General features: G+C 37.9%; 5 protein-coding genes, 1 non-coding gene and 1 pseudogene across 6 annotated transcripts; 5 read left to right on the forward strand and 2 right to left on the reverse strand.

The window, feature by feature from the left end:
- Positions 1 to 808: 808 nt before the first annotated feature.
- Positions 809 to 3,449, forward strand: LOC110230254. The gene has a single exon (XM_021032560.1). It carries the CDS (start codon positions 1,216 to 1,218, stop codon positions 3,334 to 3,336), a length of 2,121 nt encoding a protein of 706 aa, XP_020888219.1. The 5' UTR covers positions 809 to 1,215; the 3' UTR covers positions 3,337 to 3,449.
- Positions 3,450 to 3,483: 34 nt separating this feature from the next.
- LOC9318793 lies at positions 3,484 to 7,831 on the reverse strand (annotated as a pseudogene).
- Positions 7,832 to 8,133: 302 nt separating this feature from the next.
- Positions 8,134 to 8,207, forward strand: TRNAV-CAC. Its single transcript has one exon. It is a non-coding gene; the product is annotated as a tRNA-Val (tRNA).
- Positions 8,208 to 8,345: 138 nt separating this feature from the next.
- Positions 8,346 to 10,526, forward strand: LOC9320910 (PRA1 family protein A3). The gene is made up of 7 exons (XM_021032649.1): positions 8,346 to 8,679; positions 8,755 to 8,795; positions 8,923 to 9,001; positions 9,549 to 9,635; positions 9,709 to 9,797; positions 9,903 to 9,974; positions 10,076 to 10,526. The coding sequence occupies exons 1-7, from the start codon at positions 8,522 to 8,524 to the stop codon at positions 10,177 to 10,179; spliced, it is 630 nt and encodes a 209-aa protein (XP_020888308.1). The 5' UTR covers positions 8,346 to 8,521; the 3' UTR covers positions 10,180 to 10,526.
- Positions 10,527 to 10,815: 289 nt separating this feature from the next.
- Positions 10,816 to 12,778, forward strand: LOC9318794 (eukaryotic translation initiation factor 3 subunit G). The gene is made up of 2 exons (XM_021032635.1): positions 10,816 to 11,258; positions 12,027 to 12,778. The coding sequence occupies exons 1-2, from the start codon at positions 10,919 to 10,921 to the stop codon at positions 12,572 to 12,574; spliced, it is 888 nt and encodes a 295-aa protein (XP_020888294.1). The 5' UTR covers positions 10,816 to 10,918; the 3' UTR covers positions 12,575 to 12,778.
- A 219-nt stretch (positions 12,779 to 12,997) lies between these two features.
- Positions 12,998 to 13,661, forward strand: LOC9318795. The gene has a single exon (XM_002882683.2). It carries the CDS (start codon positions 13,063 to 13,065, stop codon positions 13,525 to 13,527), a length of 465 nt encoding a protein of 154 aa, XP_002882729.1. The 5' UTR covers positions 12,998 to 13,062; the 3' UTR covers positions 13,528 to 13,661.
- Positions 13,662 to 15,842: 2,181 nt separating this feature from the next.
- On the reverse strand, positions 15,843 to 17,793 carry LOC9318796 (protein phosphatase 2C 37). The gene is made up of 4 exons (XM_021032614.1): positions 17,158 to 17,793; positions 16,741 to 17,076; positions 16,546 to 16,651; positions 15,843 to 16,450 (listed from the first exon to the last, which is right to left on the reverse strand). The coding sequence occupies exons 1-4, from the start codon at positions 17,590 to 17,592 to the stop codon at positions 16,125 to 16,127; spliced, it is 1,203 nt and encodes a 400-aa protein (XP_020888273.1). The 5' UTR covers positions 17,593 to 17,793; the 3' UTR covers positions 15,843 to 16,124.
- Between the last annotated feature and the right edge of the window lie 396 nt (positions 17,794 to 18,189).

Raw genomic sequence — 18,189 nt, forward strand, 5'->3', positions numbered from 1 at the left:
TTTACAAGTGTTTTGGCGGGAAAATTGGGGGATCACTTTTCCCGCCAAAAAATATTTTGTATTTTGTGGACCTAATTTTGTTTCAAATAAGGGTAAAATGGTCATTAAAAATTAAAAGAGGGCAAACTTAAAAATGGACTCTCAAATGGGGCATTTTTGAAAAGGGGTATTGAAAAAAGGGCATTTTTAACAATTTCTCTATTTTATATATATTACGAATTATTTTAATATTTTACAACTATATATTAGATAATTTTTTATATATTTATATATTTTATTTTTCTTGAAAAAGCCCGCAGGACCCGCGGATTTACCCGCAAAAACCCGCAATTTATAAAACTAATCCGCATCCGCCCATTTTTTGCATTTTGAAAATTTTAGATATGCACCCGTCCTGCAGCGGGGCGGTCGGGACGGAGCCTGCGGGCTTTGCTTCAAATTGACAGGCCTAGGTCCATGTAGCTTTAGTTACCCATTCCGCTAGTTTGCTTTTGGTTTGTCATTAAAAAATGTGTCAAATCATTTGACTCAAATGGAAGAAATATTGAAAAAATTGTGTCCAAGTGTCCCGTATTCAAATCCTAAATATAATTTTGATCTAAGTCTTTTTTTCTAAATGTGCACAGAAAACAGGTACATTGGGATCAAATTTATTATATGTAAATGAAATACTGTATTACACAGTCTGTATAAAATCGGGCCTTATAAAATAATTGTACAGTTTAAGGCGTTAAAATCACCTTGCCAACTAGACCAAGTGACTTCAACAAGACAACAACAATGAAGAACCCACTAGAATTTTGGAGCACTATTATTTAAATCGTGGAATAATAATTTTTTTGAGAATTAATTTACAAAGTAAACGATGACCTACATGCAAAATTCGTAAAGCCTTGGTCAATCTTTAATAATATAAACAGCAAGTTGGTCATTGTTTATTAGTATAAAAAATGGGGATGCTTGTTGTTAACTCCATTTTTTCTTGCATTTACTCAACTTCACCAAATCAGAGAGAAGTAGGAGACAATAAATGATCAGAAACACACACATGGATCAGAAACAAGCGGTCAATAGATTCAGAATCAGATGGTATCATAAGATAAGATTCATAACCAAACCAACATCAAAGTAGTACCTCCACCTCCTCCAGCCCTTTCACCTCTTCTGCCTCTTGGATTATTTTTTCACCGGAGAAGCAAAAAAAAACAAAAAAAGATGGACATGAAAGAAGTGCCTCCACCTCCTCCAGCTTCAGGATTCAAACGATATAAAAAAAGAAGAAGCAAAAAGATGGACAACAAAGAAGTGCCTCTTCCTCCTCCACTTCCTCCACCTCCTCTGCCTCATATCCGATCAAGAAAAAAGATGGACATCAAAGAAGTGCATCTACCTCGTCGACGTCAATATCCTCCGCCTCCTCCGCCTCTTCCGCCTCCTCCGCCTTATGGATTTAGACGATATCATAACCAAAGCGGCAACGAGCTTGAGAAACGAATAGCACGTCTAGGCTCTTCAAATCCTCGCCCTTTTCAATCCAAACGATATGATAACCAAACCCTTCCAAACCCAAGATGTCCTCTGTCTAATCCAACCTACCCTCACACCCTCAATCCTAAGTTCAGCATAAACACCACGAATGCTTGTTTTACATGCCGTGAAAATACATCCCCCTGGATTGACCACCATAATGTCCATTTCTTCTGCAAGAGGTGCCATGTCGAGTTCCACTTTGGTTGCCACAAGTACCCTAGTGAGTTAACGCATCCTTATCACCTCCAACACCCTCTTATTTTCACATTTCACAACTATCAAACTGGGATCATATCCGACGCCAGTATAGATGAATCCTTTTGCGCTACAGTTTTGTCCGGCTCTATCGAATCTGATGTCGTATTCGATAAATGCACATGGTGTAGACAAAATATCCAAGGGAATTGGTTCTATCGTTGTTCTGTATGCAAATTTTGTTTGGATCTCTCTTGCTCCCAAACTGATCCACCTCTTCTCGTCGAAAACCCAAAGAGTCATCACCATTCACTCGTATTCTACGCCCGACCACTCTTGACTCCGTGTGATGCTTGTGGTTCGGTCAATGTGTTGGATCCAAGCTATGCTTGCTTTCAATGTAATTACATGGTCCATCAAAGTTGCATCGACTTACCACGAGTCATAAAGATCACTCGTCACCCGCATCGTCTTTTTCATACTCCTTATCTCCATTCCACAATTCCACCATGTCGGATCTGCTACAAACCAGTTGACATCAAGTACGGCCAGTATTCTTGCAAACACGAGGATTTCTCTTACGTAGTCCATTCGAAATGTGCAACACATGAGAATGTATGGGATGGGAAAGAACTAGAAGATGAACCCGAAGAACCCGAAAACATTGAAGATATTGTCCCATTTGAGAAGGTTGGTTGTGATCTGATCAAGCATTTCTCTCATGAACATCATCTTCTGAAGCTCGAAAAGTATGACGGTGTTCGAGATGCAGAGAAGCAATGTCAAGCATGCATCCTTCCCATAAACTCTCCTCATTTCTATAACTGCACGGAATGTGATTTTTTCCTCCACGAGGCATGTGCTGGTCTACCTCGAAAATTGGATCATGCTTTGCACGTTCACCCTCTTGTCCTAGACCCTTCTCCTCAACGACACTTTAATCAAAATGGTTGTTTAGTTTGTTCGAGAAAATCTACTGGTTTCAGGTACAAGTGCTCCATAGAGAAATGTGTGCTTCTCGATAAGGTTCAGATAGATGTTAGATGTATATTAGTTCCAGATTTTTTCACACATAAAGCTCATGGACATCCCCTATTTATATCCACATCCGAGAAAGGAAAAAGTAAGATTCGTTGCGAGTGTTGCAAGAAGATATGTTTGGTGTCCTACCTACAGTGTTCTGAATGCAAATTTGCTATGTGTTATCAATGCGCTACCATTCCGAATGAGGTTTACTACAAATACGACAAGCATTCTCTCTCCCTTTGCTACGGAGAAGGAGTAAAGTATGGTATGTACTGGTGTGAAGTATGTGAGAAAGAGGTAGATCCAACGGAATGGTTTTACGCATGCAACAAATGTTGTACCACTGTCCATCTTCAATGTGTATTCGGATCCTCTGGTTATGTGAAGCCTGGTTTCACATTATACCATTACTTCACAAAAATGGAAGTTTTTCGCAACGGTAAGAGCACTCGACCGTTTTGCACTGAATGTGGTCAACGTTGTCCAAGTTCCGTCTACTACAAACTCGGTTGGTTGGGGACTAGGACTTTTTGTTCGTTGAACTGCTTAACGTCAAAAGAAAAATTGTTGGTGTTGTCAACATGATGAGCTTTTTTTTTGCGTGATCTTAGGATTTTTTTTTTTATTATGTTTTTAATTCAGAGATTTGTAATATTTACATTCTTTATTTTGTTATATGTTTACATTTCCATTTATAAGAGAATGTTATATATATATATATATATATATATATATATATAAAATGTTTCAATTTATTCAGCATATTCAATTTCTTTAGTTATAGATTGCAACGAACCGAGTTTTTTGGCACACCGGATGTGAATATTTCATTCATGCCTCATTTTGTGACTAATTTGAGTTGTAACGAACCTGTTACTAGAACCTGATTTGATCAAAACTACACAATGTTATAAAAGATGATTTTGGTTATTTTTGTTTGAAATGTTTAATGTAGAGAAAGGGTTTGGTGTTACCTGGAATCGTGTTGATGAACTATTCTGATCAACCACAATGTCCCTAAGCCACTTGATTGCCAATGGCAGAGACGAAATCACCTCACTCTTTTCGCCTCCATCTTCTTCTTCTTCTTCTTCTTCTTCTTCTTCCCCAACAAGGCTTTCCCACACTTCCTGGAGTTTGTACTGCCATGACAAATCAACCGATGAATCATCATTCTTCTCTAGCAAAGCATTGATACCAACTGTGTGAGACATCGGCACAAACAAGGCTTTCTTGAATTTAACACCTACAGAAACACAAAACATCTTCTCTAGTTGCAGCGTCTTAAGACAACCAAACTTCATTCATCAAGAAGCAATCTTTTTACGGACCATGACATCACATGCTCACATACTTACCGTACTTGGCACTTGCATTTCTTAGATGTGAGAAAATCAGATGCGGGTCCGAACCGACATACAATTGAATAGCAATATCTGCAACAGATTAAGATGCTCTGTTAGGTCTTTTCTTGTCAAAGTTAAAACAATAATGTAATCTCTGCAGATCGGGTATTGAGAAAAGAACAGAAAATTCCTACCCGGTGGCAGGTTTCTCCAGTACATTTCTCAAGCATTCTCTCCTCACAAGCATGAGAGGGTCCTTTAACAAAAGATTCCAAACTCTCAGACTGTCCATTTTCTTTTACAGCAAGAGAAAACCATTTAACACATGCTTCAATGCTTTCGGGAGTGTGAGCTCCATCAAGATAAAATACTAGATTCCCTGGAGCTGCATGTTCGATATATGGATCAGGAATGACTTGTGCCCGTCCTTGCAAACGGGCTGTAACTAACCCTTTGATAAACGGCTCAGGCAGGGTTGTCTAGACAGAGAAGAACGAGGAAATGCATAAAAAGGTTGTGAAACTCATAGGCAACAAAAATAATGGAGAATCACGTATGAAAGAAGCTTACTATCTGATTCAGACTGGGTATTTCAAGGCTACCACTTTGCTGAAGCCAGGTATAGGCTAGTGAGACTGCTAGACCAGCATTGAGATACTGATGCTCCCCGTCAAGACCGAGTTTCTGACCACCTATTTATTTAGCGGTTGTACCACTTTGAGATTCACCTGTCCCATAAAATAGCAAAGCTTTTCTATAAATACACAACTATTTTCTTGAAAAACCGACAAAATTCCAATTAAAAGCCAACATCCTACTTTGTCTATAGAATGTGAAAGTGCATCTACAACGCCATATAATCAAATAAGCAACTAAGCTAGCTTGAAAACTATGAAAGTTTTTCAGTTACATTGCCTGCCTAGTTCACTGAGCTTCAGGTTTGGCAATATCTTGAACTTACATCTGATGCAGAAGCTTTCTCTTCAAGGACACACAGTGCTTCATTGAGTTGGGGCACTGTGAAAGCTGGAACTCCAAGCTGAAAGATGAACAAGGAAGAGGAAACAACTAGACTTAGTTCACCAAAAATGACCGACCATTTTACATTTTAATCGGAAGTTGTAGACACCTTGAAAATTCCTGCCTTCTCACCGGCAATTTTCGCGAGCGTATCTCCTATGATGCATGAAGCAGACATAATATAGAAATATAGTCCTAAATGGTTTTAAAGCAGCACTGATCTGGCATGCAAGAGAATTTACTAACCTAGAATTTCCATGTGGTCATAGCCAAGAGATGAAAACCCGCATACCACAGGTTTCTTAACCTGAAACTGGCAGCAGTGAACCCGGATTAGAACTTCTTGTCTCACCAGAGATGCTTATATAACTTAATATAGGCACAAGAGATGAAAACTTAACAACCTTCATTGAAGTTATCCGTTTTTAGTAATTGGAAGTCTTTTAAGGATTTAGTTAGATTTCAAGAATCAAGAGAATTGATATGTGATTATACTCTATGGAGGACCATAATATTTTTCCTCGACAATACTTCCAATAAGTTTTGAAAACATCAGAATTCAGGTAAATAGGTTGGACATACCACATTGGTGAAATCAATCCTCCCACCTAGGCCCACCTCCAAGATAGCAACATCTACCAGCATAAAGAACTAGAGAACACAAAAACTTATTCTGCATGTCTCATGTAACTGAATAAGAGAAAGAACTCAGTTAATGTTTGAAGCCTAACAACGTAAGGAAGCGGAAATATGAAGGCATTGTAGTCTCCTCGTTAGTTCCCTCCTGAAAGACAAATAACTAGCAACCTTGTAATTGAGTTCAAAACTGCACGAGCTCCATTTGCAAATAACTCAGCCCGAATAAGTTTGATTAAGAACAATTCCAAATTCTGGAAAAAAATCGAGGCCATAACACCAAAGGTTCCAGGGTAATATGCTTTTCATCATCAATATTGTCTTTAGGAAGATAGTTACAATATGTTCATGCTGATTAACTTGGGTGCAAAAAGTTTTTGTCACCACTTTACACAGCTTCAGCATAAAACTAATAATAGATTTATTAGTTTTACAAGCCTAAAATTAATAAACAAGCTGAATCTTCTTTGGTTGTGAACATACCTTCAGCCTATTATAGCACCACCAGAAATAGGCCGAGAATTTTTCCTCACTTATGTCAACACTGCAGCGATGAAAACGTTAGGGAAACGGAAAATTGATAATCATTTTCAGAAAATAGACTGATTCTGTGATCGTTTTGGAACTTTTTTTGCTTGACTGAAATTCAAGGAGGCCATTATTAAACATGCCATAACCAACTATTTAGAAGTAACACGAAGAATATAGACTTGGGAGAGGGGAAAGAGCCAAGAGGTCAAGTCAAAAATATGCAATCGGTAATTAGGGGTGGATACATATCATTTCTCAGATTCACCTAACTTAAAAAAAACTTACCCATCCAAGCGAAATCTTTCACGGACATCAATGAGATGATGTGAAGTTCGGAAGCCATAGTTTCGCAAGATAGACTCTGTAAAGGTGCATGTGGATCCCTTCAGCAAGCAAGAGAGATTAAGAATGTTAGCTGTTAGATCAGACAATAATCAAGAATGCAAAGAAAAAATATTAGTTTCACTCGGAATCAGATAGTAATAAGCATGCAAACAAGATACTAATTTCCTCAAACAACAAAATCGAAGATTAATTTCATGAAGCAATGATGTGGTATCACATACATTAGCACACAATCACATGAATGATCATCTATAAAGAATTCTTTCTTTTAGGGATAAGAACTGAAATGGGTTCACAAAACTAACAAGCCACCAAACAGTATGCTCTCTTCCTAACAAGTAAGGATCATACTCAGCTCCGGCTCAATATATTTGAGAGCCTTAAGGCAAAAAAAATTTTTTGGCCTATTATTATATACAAAGAGAAAATTTACTTAATTTTTAAAAATTTTGCGGAGTTTTTATAGTTAAATTGTTATTTTAAAAATTTTGGGCCTTTTTATACATTTTCTTATAAATAATTAGGCCTCTTAAAATATAATTCTCATATTAATAATATTTTTAAAAAATATTTGGGTCTTTTTTATATGTAAATTTTTTTATAAAAAAAAAAGCCCCGGGCCGTCGCACTTCCGCCCTACCCATCTGAGCCGGGGCTGATCATACTGATGTCCTTGCTAGTCCTTAGCTTACAAGCAAAGCATTTAAAATTTGGCGCCACCTCATTATGACTCAAACAAGTAATGGATCTCAACTCTCTAGAGAGTAAAAAGCTATGCATCTGCTAATGCAGAGTATGCGAACAACCATTACAAGCATGGAAACGAAGAAACAAGAAATGTCACACTTCTTGTACCTTGCCTTTGGTTGGATCCGGTGACATGGATAACTTTCAGCTTTGCAATATCTTCTTCCAGGTCAAGTATCTACATATGTGTTACACTAAGCGTGAACCAGTCGTAAAGAAAATCAAAGATAGAAACAATCAATTAAGTTCATATAAGAATTCAAATCATTCAAAGAACCTTCAGATAATCAAGCACAAACTCGAATTGCCATGTCAATCTGCTTTTCGAATCTACAACCTGAGATTAGAGACTCTACTCATGGCTGGACATATAAGCGAAACAATTTTAAAAAATTGGAAATTGTTGTTGAAGCTTGAATAAAATAATGGGAAAAATCTCATTAAACTATCTCCATTGTTTACCAAATCCCAAAAAAAAAAAAAATTGAACCAAAGTCTCCCATGGAAAAAGATAAAAAAAAAAATGAACCAAAATCTCCCATGGGCTAATGTCATCACCGACGGTAACGAAAACGATGGTGATGAAGATAGCAGAAATGGTAATGGTTCGTGCTTGCTTCGATCATGTAACAGTGTACTACTGAAACTAGTAGATCTCGAACGGCACGATGTGGTACAGAGAACAAACAAAACAGCATACATTCGATTTATTGTTTTCTTATAATGAGTTTAAGGAACTAGTGAAATGGACAATTAAGTTTGGGTGGTGTAGTCGGTTATCACGCTAGTCTCACACACTAGAGGTCCCCGGTTCGAACCCGGGCTCAGACACTTTTTAACTTTTTCTTTGTTTTTTCCCTCTATCTACGTTGCTGCCACGTCATCACCCGCTACACGCACGCTAGGTTTCTTTTCGCACGTGTGTGTTCTGATTTCACTTTTTCTTTCGCCTTGCTTGAACCACAGGAAAAAAAAAAAAAAAAACACAAAACCTGAGAACCAAAACATCAGCACAGAATCGAAATCGCAGAATCACTACTCTAGAAATTCGAATCCCAAATTAAAATCCCAAGTTCGTTCTTCTTCGATTTCACAGAGCAGATTATTGTATCTTATTGTGTCTTCGTAGTTTCTGAAAGAGAGAGATGGATTGGGACAGCGTTGCTGCTGAGGATGTGATCGAGGCGTTAAGAGAGGTCGAATGGTCGGCGAGTCCTCGTTCCTTGGCCGAGTTCTTCTCCAGATTCGCGTTTCCTCGCTCTTTCTCTAAATGGATGAGCCGTCTCAAATGCAATCTCTACTAGTAATTACCCTCTCTCTCTCTTTCGTATTCGTGTTTACAAGTCAGGGTGTTGATTTTTGATTCATCTTGTTGCAGCTATAGGACGAATTACTTCATCCTCTTGATTTGCGTTCTGGGTATGTTGACCTTCTTCTTTTTTCAAGCTGTGATTGAGAAATTTGGGTTTTGATTTAAGATCCTCTTGAGCTGTTTTGATACTTAATCGGGTGTTTTAACTCTCTTTTTCGGCCTTTGTGGACTCAGGTCTTGCACTTATCACTCGACCTCTGGCAATTCTTGGTGCTGCTCTTACAGCTTTAAGCTTAGCTTTCCTAAACGACAGGTATTTCTGTTAGTTTATTTTTAATATTGTTGCTTTGATTTACATTTGTTGCTACAGTTTTTGTTGGTTCGCATCTATTATCTGTAGAATGTTTAGGAGGAGGTTCGATATCTATATTCAGTGATTAGCCCTTGAAGTGGCTATGCTTAGTATTTACTATTTAGATTCAATAAGGTTATGGTGTTGGTATATAAATAAAACTTGTGTGTTGTCTTTATTTTCAGTGATTAGCCCTTAAAGTGTCTGTCCATAGTATTAAATTCAATAGGTTATGGCGTTAGTTCTTTAAACTTGAGTGTTGTAAGGTTCCTCTTTCTCTAGTGATTAGCCCTTGAAGTGTCTGTGCTTACTATTAAATTCAATACGTGTTTCTTAAAACTTGAGTGTGTGTCGTTTTAAGGTTCTCTAATTTCAGTGATTTGCATGGTTGCCTGGTTGGTCTTTACTTTACTCATTGATTTAAGGGCTCTGTGTGTATATGTAATCGTATCTGCGTTTTCCTTGGCATCTATCAAACGCTCTACAATTGTTTTCTTGTCTTTTGCAGTTTTGCAGCTACTTTTAATGAGAAGATGATCCGGACCATTAGGCATTTTTCGCCACACTTAGCTGCCAAGATGAGGCCTCCCCACATGTGAGTAGTTTTTGATTCCCATGGAAGAGTTACACATGGTTTTTGATATTTACTACTTGTGAACACCTTTCAGGCCTGTCATTCGTGGGCGATCTGCAACTAGAAAGACAGTCTACATTTGTGGCCAACCTCGTTTGGTATTCGTGTTGATTGGCTTAACCGGTACTTAAGTATCTTTTAGTCATAGTCATATAAACTCTCTAGTCTCACCTATTGATATACAACTTGGTGGTGAACTGATGCAAAATATTGATTTTCCTTTTGTAGCCAGTTTTGTCCTGTGGTTCATGTCCTGCGGTTTGTTATGGGTCCTCTATGCATTTACCACTGCCATTCTCAGTAAGTTACTGCACTTCCAAGGAACTTTTTCGTTCATTGTTTTCCCCCTTATTGGTCCGGGTTTACATCCTTTGACTTGAAATTTTTATCTCTTCCCTTAGTGATACTTCTTCACGCAAGCCTGAGAACTCCAAACCTCAAGGCACGCTTGAACACATTCCGTGAAGAATTCAGGGCTGTCTGGCGTAACTACAGCGAACTCTAAGTCAACAGGAAGCATTGATTGGATCTTGAATCAAACCAAGCAGGAAATCAAAGGTCTCAAGTAAGGACATGAACTCCAATGCCTTCCATCATGTGCACAAACACAATGGCAGTTATTCTTGTCTTCTAGTAGTAAGCTATAAGGCCACTTATCTGATAACAGATGCGGCTCTTTGTTCTAGTTAGTTGACTAGAACCACAAGGTTAAATCGCAGACAAAATATATATAGTGTTGTGCTCTTTAGGTTCCATTGTAATGCTGCTCAACACAAAGTCTGTTGTAGTGATACTAATACTCTTTAGTCTTTACAGTGTGTTTAGTGATTCAGCTTTAAATATCTTCCCTAACTTCTTCGGTTCTACGCATAGTTTTCGTTTTTCCAATAGTATAGTACAGTGCAGCATACCAAGAAATAGTATAGGACTGCGCAAATTTTGGTAGACAAAAACATGTGGGCTTTGCTTGTAGAATCAGTTCCGGGAAAGAAAAAAAAAATCAGTTCTGTAAAAAAAAGTGTTAGAAGAAAAAGCCCAGAGAAACTTTTTTGGGTATAGAGCCCAAAAATAAAAAGTTACGAAGAGACAAGATTCGATCCAAAATTACAACTGTACCAACAGAGCTTTTTCTGAAGATCTGAGCACACACAGATAAGATACGAAACCCTAAGAGCTTCTTCTTCTTCAATTTTTAGATTAAACCGAGGCATAAGCGGCGCATCTGAATCCCAAATTAAGAGACGATGACGATCGATTCACAGCAGAAAACGACGAGCAAGTTCAGATGGGGGGAAATGGACGAAGACGACGATTTTGATTTCTTGCTCCCTCCCAAGCAGGTGATTGGCCCAGACGAGAATGGTTTAAAGACGACGATTGAGTACAAATTCAACGATGAGGGCAGTAAGGTTAAGATTACGACTAGGACACGTGTCCGGAAGCTAGCTTCTGCTCGGCTCAACAAACGAGCTATGGAGAGGAGGAACTGGCCTAAGTTTGGAGACGCAGCCAATGAGGAAGCTGGTAGCCATCTCACTATGGTTTCTACTGAAGAGATTCTTCTCGAACGACCCAGAGCTCCTGGTATATTCTGGTGGTTTTTGTTTGTTGAGATTCGTGGGTTTTATTGCTTCGTATTGAATTTGGATTTAGAATCAATGTGCTGGGGTAAATTACTCACCTTTGATGATGTTTGTCTGTGATTTGCTCTAACTTTGGATCTTATCTAGTTTCATTGTTTGATTATCGGTGATGTACTAATTCTTATGAAGTGAGGTGACCAATTAGCCGATCACATGTTAGCCGTGAGGCTACGTCTTTGTGTGATTGGTCAGTATGTTACCAACATCAGTTTATTGGTTTGTAGTCCTGTTCTTGAGTAGGAGCTGAAATGGTGCTCTCACTTTTGTGGCTGCAATCTGGACACATAAATGTTGCAGCTTTTCATGATTCTCGTATCTGATTATATGTAGATTTAGTTCAGATTGTTAAACTCTTCAAGCTTTTGTCCTGTGATATGTCTCTTTTTGTGTTCTTAGCTTTATGGAATAATTAGATTGATATTTGTAAAGCTTTATTGATCAATTTATTCATATGTGAATGACTAATTGTACGTATAGCTCATCATAGATGGTCTTAATTAGTGGGTTCTTATGCAGAAATAGGTTGCTATGATTGATTCTGTGGCTATGTATTACTGTATCATTTCAAAGTTGACAATGAGTTAGCCGGTTGGGTCACAAATACCTTCCTTTTGTTGTGTAATTCTGTGGTATGTAGTACTATTTAGTACAAAATTCACTGATTATTACTTAGGTATTCTCGGGTCTAAGCTGGTCTGTGATAATTCAGGTACCAAAGCAGATGAATCAAAGGCAACAGGAGACGGCTTGTCTCAGCTGGGTAAAGGTGGTGCAGTTCTCATGGTGTGCAGGATATGCCACAAGAAAGGAGATCACTGGACATCAAAATGTCCTTACAAGGATCTAGCTGCAACAACTGATGCCTTCATCGACAAGCCACCCACAGGGGAACCATCTACCATGTCCGCTGCACCTGGAACTGGCAAAGCCGCATATGTCCCGCCTAGCATGAGAGCAGGTGCAGACAGAAGCGCTGTTGGTTCAGACATGAGGAGGAGGAACGATGAGAACTCAGTGCGTGTAACCAACTTGTCTGAAGATACCCGTGAACCGGACTTGATGGAGCTGTTCCATCCGTTTGGAGCTGTCACACGTGTCTATGTGGCCATCGATCAGAAAACTGGAGTGAGCAGAGGATTTGGTTTCGTCAATTTCGTGAGCAGGGAAGACGCTCAACGGGCAATCAACAAGTTGAATGGTTATGGTTATGATAACCTCATCCTCAGGGTTGAATGGGCCACTCCAAGACCAACCTAGAAAGAAATGTCTGATGAGACCTTAAAACTCTTCTCATGCTCGTCTTTCTTGTTATGGATTTTGTTTATTGACCAGTTTGTTTGTTGGTTTGGTTCTGTTCGAATAGATGAGAAATTGTTGTTCAATTTCTCTTTAATACATAAGGCATGCTTTTTAAAATTGTTCAATTTCTCTTTACAAATGCATTCTTCACTGATGTCTAAATTATCATATGATATTTACTATTCCCTCCATTTCACAAAATAAAATGTTTTACTTGTTCGGTAAAAGATATCTTTTTATGATAAATGGTAATTACGTAAATTCTCTAAATTGTAATTATTACATTTCGTATCACTGTATAAAACGATAAGAAGTTTTCCTCTGTTAAATTTAGTCTACAAAAGAAAATTTCCATTTATTTTATATGCATATATATAGTATATACTAGCTTAATAAGTAATTTCTTCTTCAAGTAGAAGGTCAAATCTTAGATTTTCATTGAAACAATGAAAAAGGTTTCAAAACTCAGTATTATCTTCCGTGACGAACTACAACACCTCAACAAAGACTCGGTCGAAAATTTAGATGTCGTCGGAAAAAAACCATTTAACTCATCGTCGGACAATGAACGCGACCAATTCTCCGGCTTGTTTGCTTCTTGCTCATCGTCTTCGTTTCAAATGCCTCTTCAGTACCCGAATTACAAAAAGGAACAATACGAGATTATGTCGGAGGAAGAACTCGATCAACTTCTCAAACTCTATGGTCTGCCAGTAGATATCGGTGACTTGTCTTACAAAAAAGAATTTGTAGTGGGTGCATTCTTGTGGGAGACGGGGTTAAATTCTTCTCTGGATGAGCATGATTCAGTAAACCCTAATTCTTCCACTGATGATTTGGATGAGAGCTCTTTGATAGGATTGATGACGGTTCTGATAAAAGATATGGTTCACTTTATTTTTCGTGTGTAGCAAGTAAAGGAAGTAAAAGCCTAATTTTGCTTGCCCTTAAAGTTTCGTTTCTGGTTGTTTATATGGATGGATTTCGATTGTTATGATTTAGGAAGATAATGATTTACTATATCATATTATTTTGCTTGGCCCTAAAGTTATCATTTGTTTTTTTTACAACCGAAGAAAAGTTTAAACCAAACTGAATCGGGAAAGGAAAATATGGTTTAGTGTGGTTTAGAGAAACTTAAATATATATAGAGGCTAGAGCTCAAGAAAACTAGTTGGGACATGTCTCTTCTCTTCTTTAACAATATTTAAAAAGGACTAGCGACTCTAGCTGAGAGAATAATCTTGTTTTAAAAGCTGTATAAACAATGAGAGAAACAAAAGCTTCAAATAAAACTTCAATCAACTCTGACTTTGAAAACAAAGTAAAGTCTATCTGTATATAAATAGAAGCATTATCTAAAACTGTAAATAGAGAAATCCTAAAACCCCAAAAACAGTTTAAAGTTGGCGCTAATCTTAAGTAAGAAAACTGCATCATTATCTGATACCCTTTTAAATCATGAAGATGATGATGATCTTGCGTTCATCTCTTCTCCTTGTGGTGTTTTTCTATGGTTTCGTATTTGCTTCGGTAGTCTCCAATAACGTAGCAACTTACTTACTAGATCATGAACAAAAAAAAAGATGTATATATCAGGAACAAATTTTGTTAGCCGTTTTAAATGTATGCATAACATACAAATTTAAGATTTTACGACCTATGCTTCTTTTTTTTATATCAAAACGTTTTATAACAACCAACATAAGAACACCGTGAAGTAACTCTATCTTTATCATTTATCATTGATGGACTACTATAGTCGGTTAAAGTGTTATTTAACAGCTTTAGTCGAACAGTTCACTTGTATGTATGTTATACTTTTAGGGTGTTTGCACCGTTTAGCTAAAATCGTCTACCGACTATATTTGGTTTACAATGTTATTTCTAACAATTTTACCGAGCATTTCACTTGTGTGTTTTGTAGTACTGCATTACTCAGGAAACATCGTCAAAAGGCTCACCAAGTTCCTCCATTGTGCCCCAAACACGATGTTTACCGAGCATTTCACATTTAAGTTAAATCTATACGGGTAATGGATTTTACTGAGCAAAAAACGTATAAAGTTCGTTTTTTTGCTAAAAACAGACTTATGAGTTATGATATAAACGTAAACCTCATTGTTAACATTTTTAATGTAACACAAGGAACTCACGATGTCATGTAGCCTTCTTCAATACTATAAAGTAAGAACCATTAGGGACATGAAAAAAAAACCATTAGGGACATGAGTAGATATTTAATAAGACAACATTATGATGTATAGCGAAAAAAGGGAAAGAATAATTGAGAAAGATAGGTCAACATCAAATCTTCGAAACCAAATCTCACATAGACCAAATAGACACGTGTCTTTATTTGATTGTCACAAGTAGGCATAATCTTATCTAAGATCCCACTTGTTTTGTGTCCCTCTCAATCCCCAACTCAACTCTTATTGTGTTGCCCTCTCACTCTTTCCACGAACCCAATAGGCAACAGCTAAAAAATCTATCCATCATTATAACATTATATGCAAATTCCAATCTAATAGTTTTTGGCAGTGGCCTTATCTTTTGATGGTGAAATCTCCAAACTTCGACCAATTGTATCGTATTTGATTATCAAGTTGACGTTTTCACGCGGGGGGGTGGGGGGGGGGAGATAAATTTACCGTAGTTTGGTTTGATGTTACATGTTGGTAAATGTCTTCAACAAAACTTCATAATTGTTGCTTTAGAAAATAAAACATACACGATGACACGAACGTATGATTTAGTAGTATCTAAGTAGCTAACAAACATTACAAATAGTAATGTGAAGCGTTTATAAAACATGATTGGATAGAGAAGATTTTAATATTTGGTCATTGTGGCAAGTGGCAAGTGGCAAGTAATGGACGGTCGAAAGTATGTAATATTTTTTGTTCAAGTTGATATTAATTAATTTATTAACGAATGTGAATATCATATTCCTTTCCTTTCCTTCCTAGTTGCTATTTTTAAGTCAATATAATCAAAATCTGTTTAATTAATGATTGATTCCGACCTTAACTGACATGAAGCATTCGACAATGTTGGCCAAAAAATTCTCTTAATTGATTTATGTTTCTAATATATTATCTTTCAATCTTTTAATTACAAAAATGTGCTAAATTCCTTAAACCGGTTTGGGTTCAATTTATCGGCAGCATTCGTACTCAACCAGTTCGAACCGGATAACGTTAACCACGTGATTAAAAAATGGTGCATACGCATAGATCTGTTTTCATTACTCTGCAATTCTACACGCCCATAGTAAAAGAATACATGTATATAAAATAGTACCTTAAGAGAAAAATAAAAGAAAATACGCAAGTTTTTAATCAGCTTTTTTTCTTCCCCAGCCTGAATTAAGAGCTAACTAAAAAAAGAAAAAACACCTTCAATGAGAAAACTAAAATAGAAAATAAAAAATAAGAAAAATTACAATTAGGCTTATGTAACAATTTCTCTAATACTATTACTAATTAAAACACTAATTATATAATTAAGACGACGATTGATTATTCCTCCTCTTCCTCAGGTCAACCACTACGACGCTCACGTTATCGGAGCTCTGTCTCGCTAGAGCCAACTTCGTCAATAGCAACGCAGCATCGGAGCACGCATTGTGCGCCGCAGCTGCATCAGAATCATCACCATCCATCGGACCAGCACCTCGAAGGCACATGCGAGCCACACCACATGCCGTCTCATTTGGTACAACGTCCCATAGTCCATCACTCGCCAAAATCAAACACTCGTCGTCGTCGGTTCGATCCGTCACTGTAACCTCCGGATCCGGAATCACATATGGTTTCAAGTAATTGTCACCTATAAAAACAAAAACACAAAAATCATCAGATTTATTTCAAGACATGTAATTATAACAACCTTACAAAGTCAAATCACAAGAGAGATCAACTCACCAATTGCTCTAGACATGGCAAGAACACCAAGAACCCTAGCTCCGTCCCAATAAATAACCCGCCCACCCGCTTGCTGGATCCGAATCAATTCATCGGGTCGATCCGGCTGTTCATCACAAAACAAAACAATTAGAACCATCCTTCTTGATTCATACAAAACAATTCATGAGTCCAAAAATTACTATATTTAACTACCTTGTGATCTACGGATAGAGGAATGGCTACACCATTACGGCAAAGTACCGCGCGAGAATCGCCGCAGTTGGAAACAATGATCTTCTCCGGCGTGACAACAGAGACAACAGCGGTGGATCCGACGGCATCGCACTGAGGAGACTGCAATTCACATCTACAAGAGTTCTTCATACTCCGATTTGCACCATTAACAACTAAGTTACACTCTCGCTGGCTAACTTCTTTGTCCATTTTTTGAAAACTCTTCACCATCGTCTCTTTCCACTCGTCGGAAGCCATAACTTCAACTTCCTTCTTCACTATATCATGCAACCGTTCTCTACACTTCTCCGCAACCTAAATCACCCAAATCAAACCCTAATTAGCAACAAATTATACCAAAGAAAAAAAATCAACAAACAGAGGAAATTAACGTACATGAGAGCAGCCATGGCCGTCAAAAACACCGTAGAAATGAAGATTCTCAGAGTTTCGTTGAAGAAACGAAGGATGAATAGATACAGCGTCTTCCATGTCTCTTCTTCTCCCACAAACCGACGTCGTACCAATCCTAGGTACATCGGAAAAGAAACAGCTCTCTGCTTCCGTAACGGAATTTGAATTCGTAACCGCTGATTTAACCTTCTTGTGTTCACTCCTCACATTCGATTCCAGATCTAGATTTCTCGACAGTACTGTCTCACGCTTCTGCCTTTTACGACAACTCTCAAGCGGAGGAGCAACGGCGGAGTCAGCAACAATCTTGATCGACGGAAGTAGATCTAACCTCCGTCTAAGAGAAGCTCGAGTAGTTGAATCAACCGGTGCCGCCGGTTCAGTCTCTCCAACAACACCGCAACAAATCCCAGCCATTTTGATCTCAAGCAACCACAACAGAACCTTTCTTCAATTCCAGAGCAAACCAAACAAACAATCTCCGATTTGAGTCTTCGTCTTCTTCAACAAGAGAGAGATATTAGTAGAGAGAGAGAAAGAGATTTTTGAGCGTTAGGAAATGCAATGGGATTTAAAAAAGAAAAGGTTTGATTTAAAAAGAAAAGTTGAAGAACACAAAAAAAAAAAAAAGGGTTTGATTTCGCATGGAAGGGTTACACGTAATTAGCGGGCAGGGGGCATGAATGAGGGAAGTTGCTGACCGTCAGCATCTACGGGCAGCATCCGACACGTACCGTTTGGTGTGACGTTCCATTTCCTGGTACCTAGAGACAATCTAAACCGTCCATTCTTCTTTTTCTCCCGATCTATACACGTGCCCTTTCTTTCTTTTGGATACGCCGTTAACGTGGCCCAATCACAGTTCGACACACCTTAACGGTAACGACCGGCCTTTCTTGACACGCATGTGGTCCACCCTTTCGTTTTGTTCTTTTCTTTTTCCTTTTTGTTTTTTTTTTTAAAAAATATTAATACGCTTAAACAGCATTATGCTGTTAATTAATTTAAATAACA

Source organism: Arabidopsis lyrata (genome assembly GCF_000004255.2).
Source record: "Arabidopsis lyrata subsp. lyrata unplaced genomic scaffold ARALYscaffold_3, whole genome shotgun sequence".
Lineage (NCBI taxonomy): Eukaryota > Viridiplantae > Streptophyta > Magnoliopsida > Brassicales > Brassicaceae > Arabidopsis > Arabidopsis lyrata.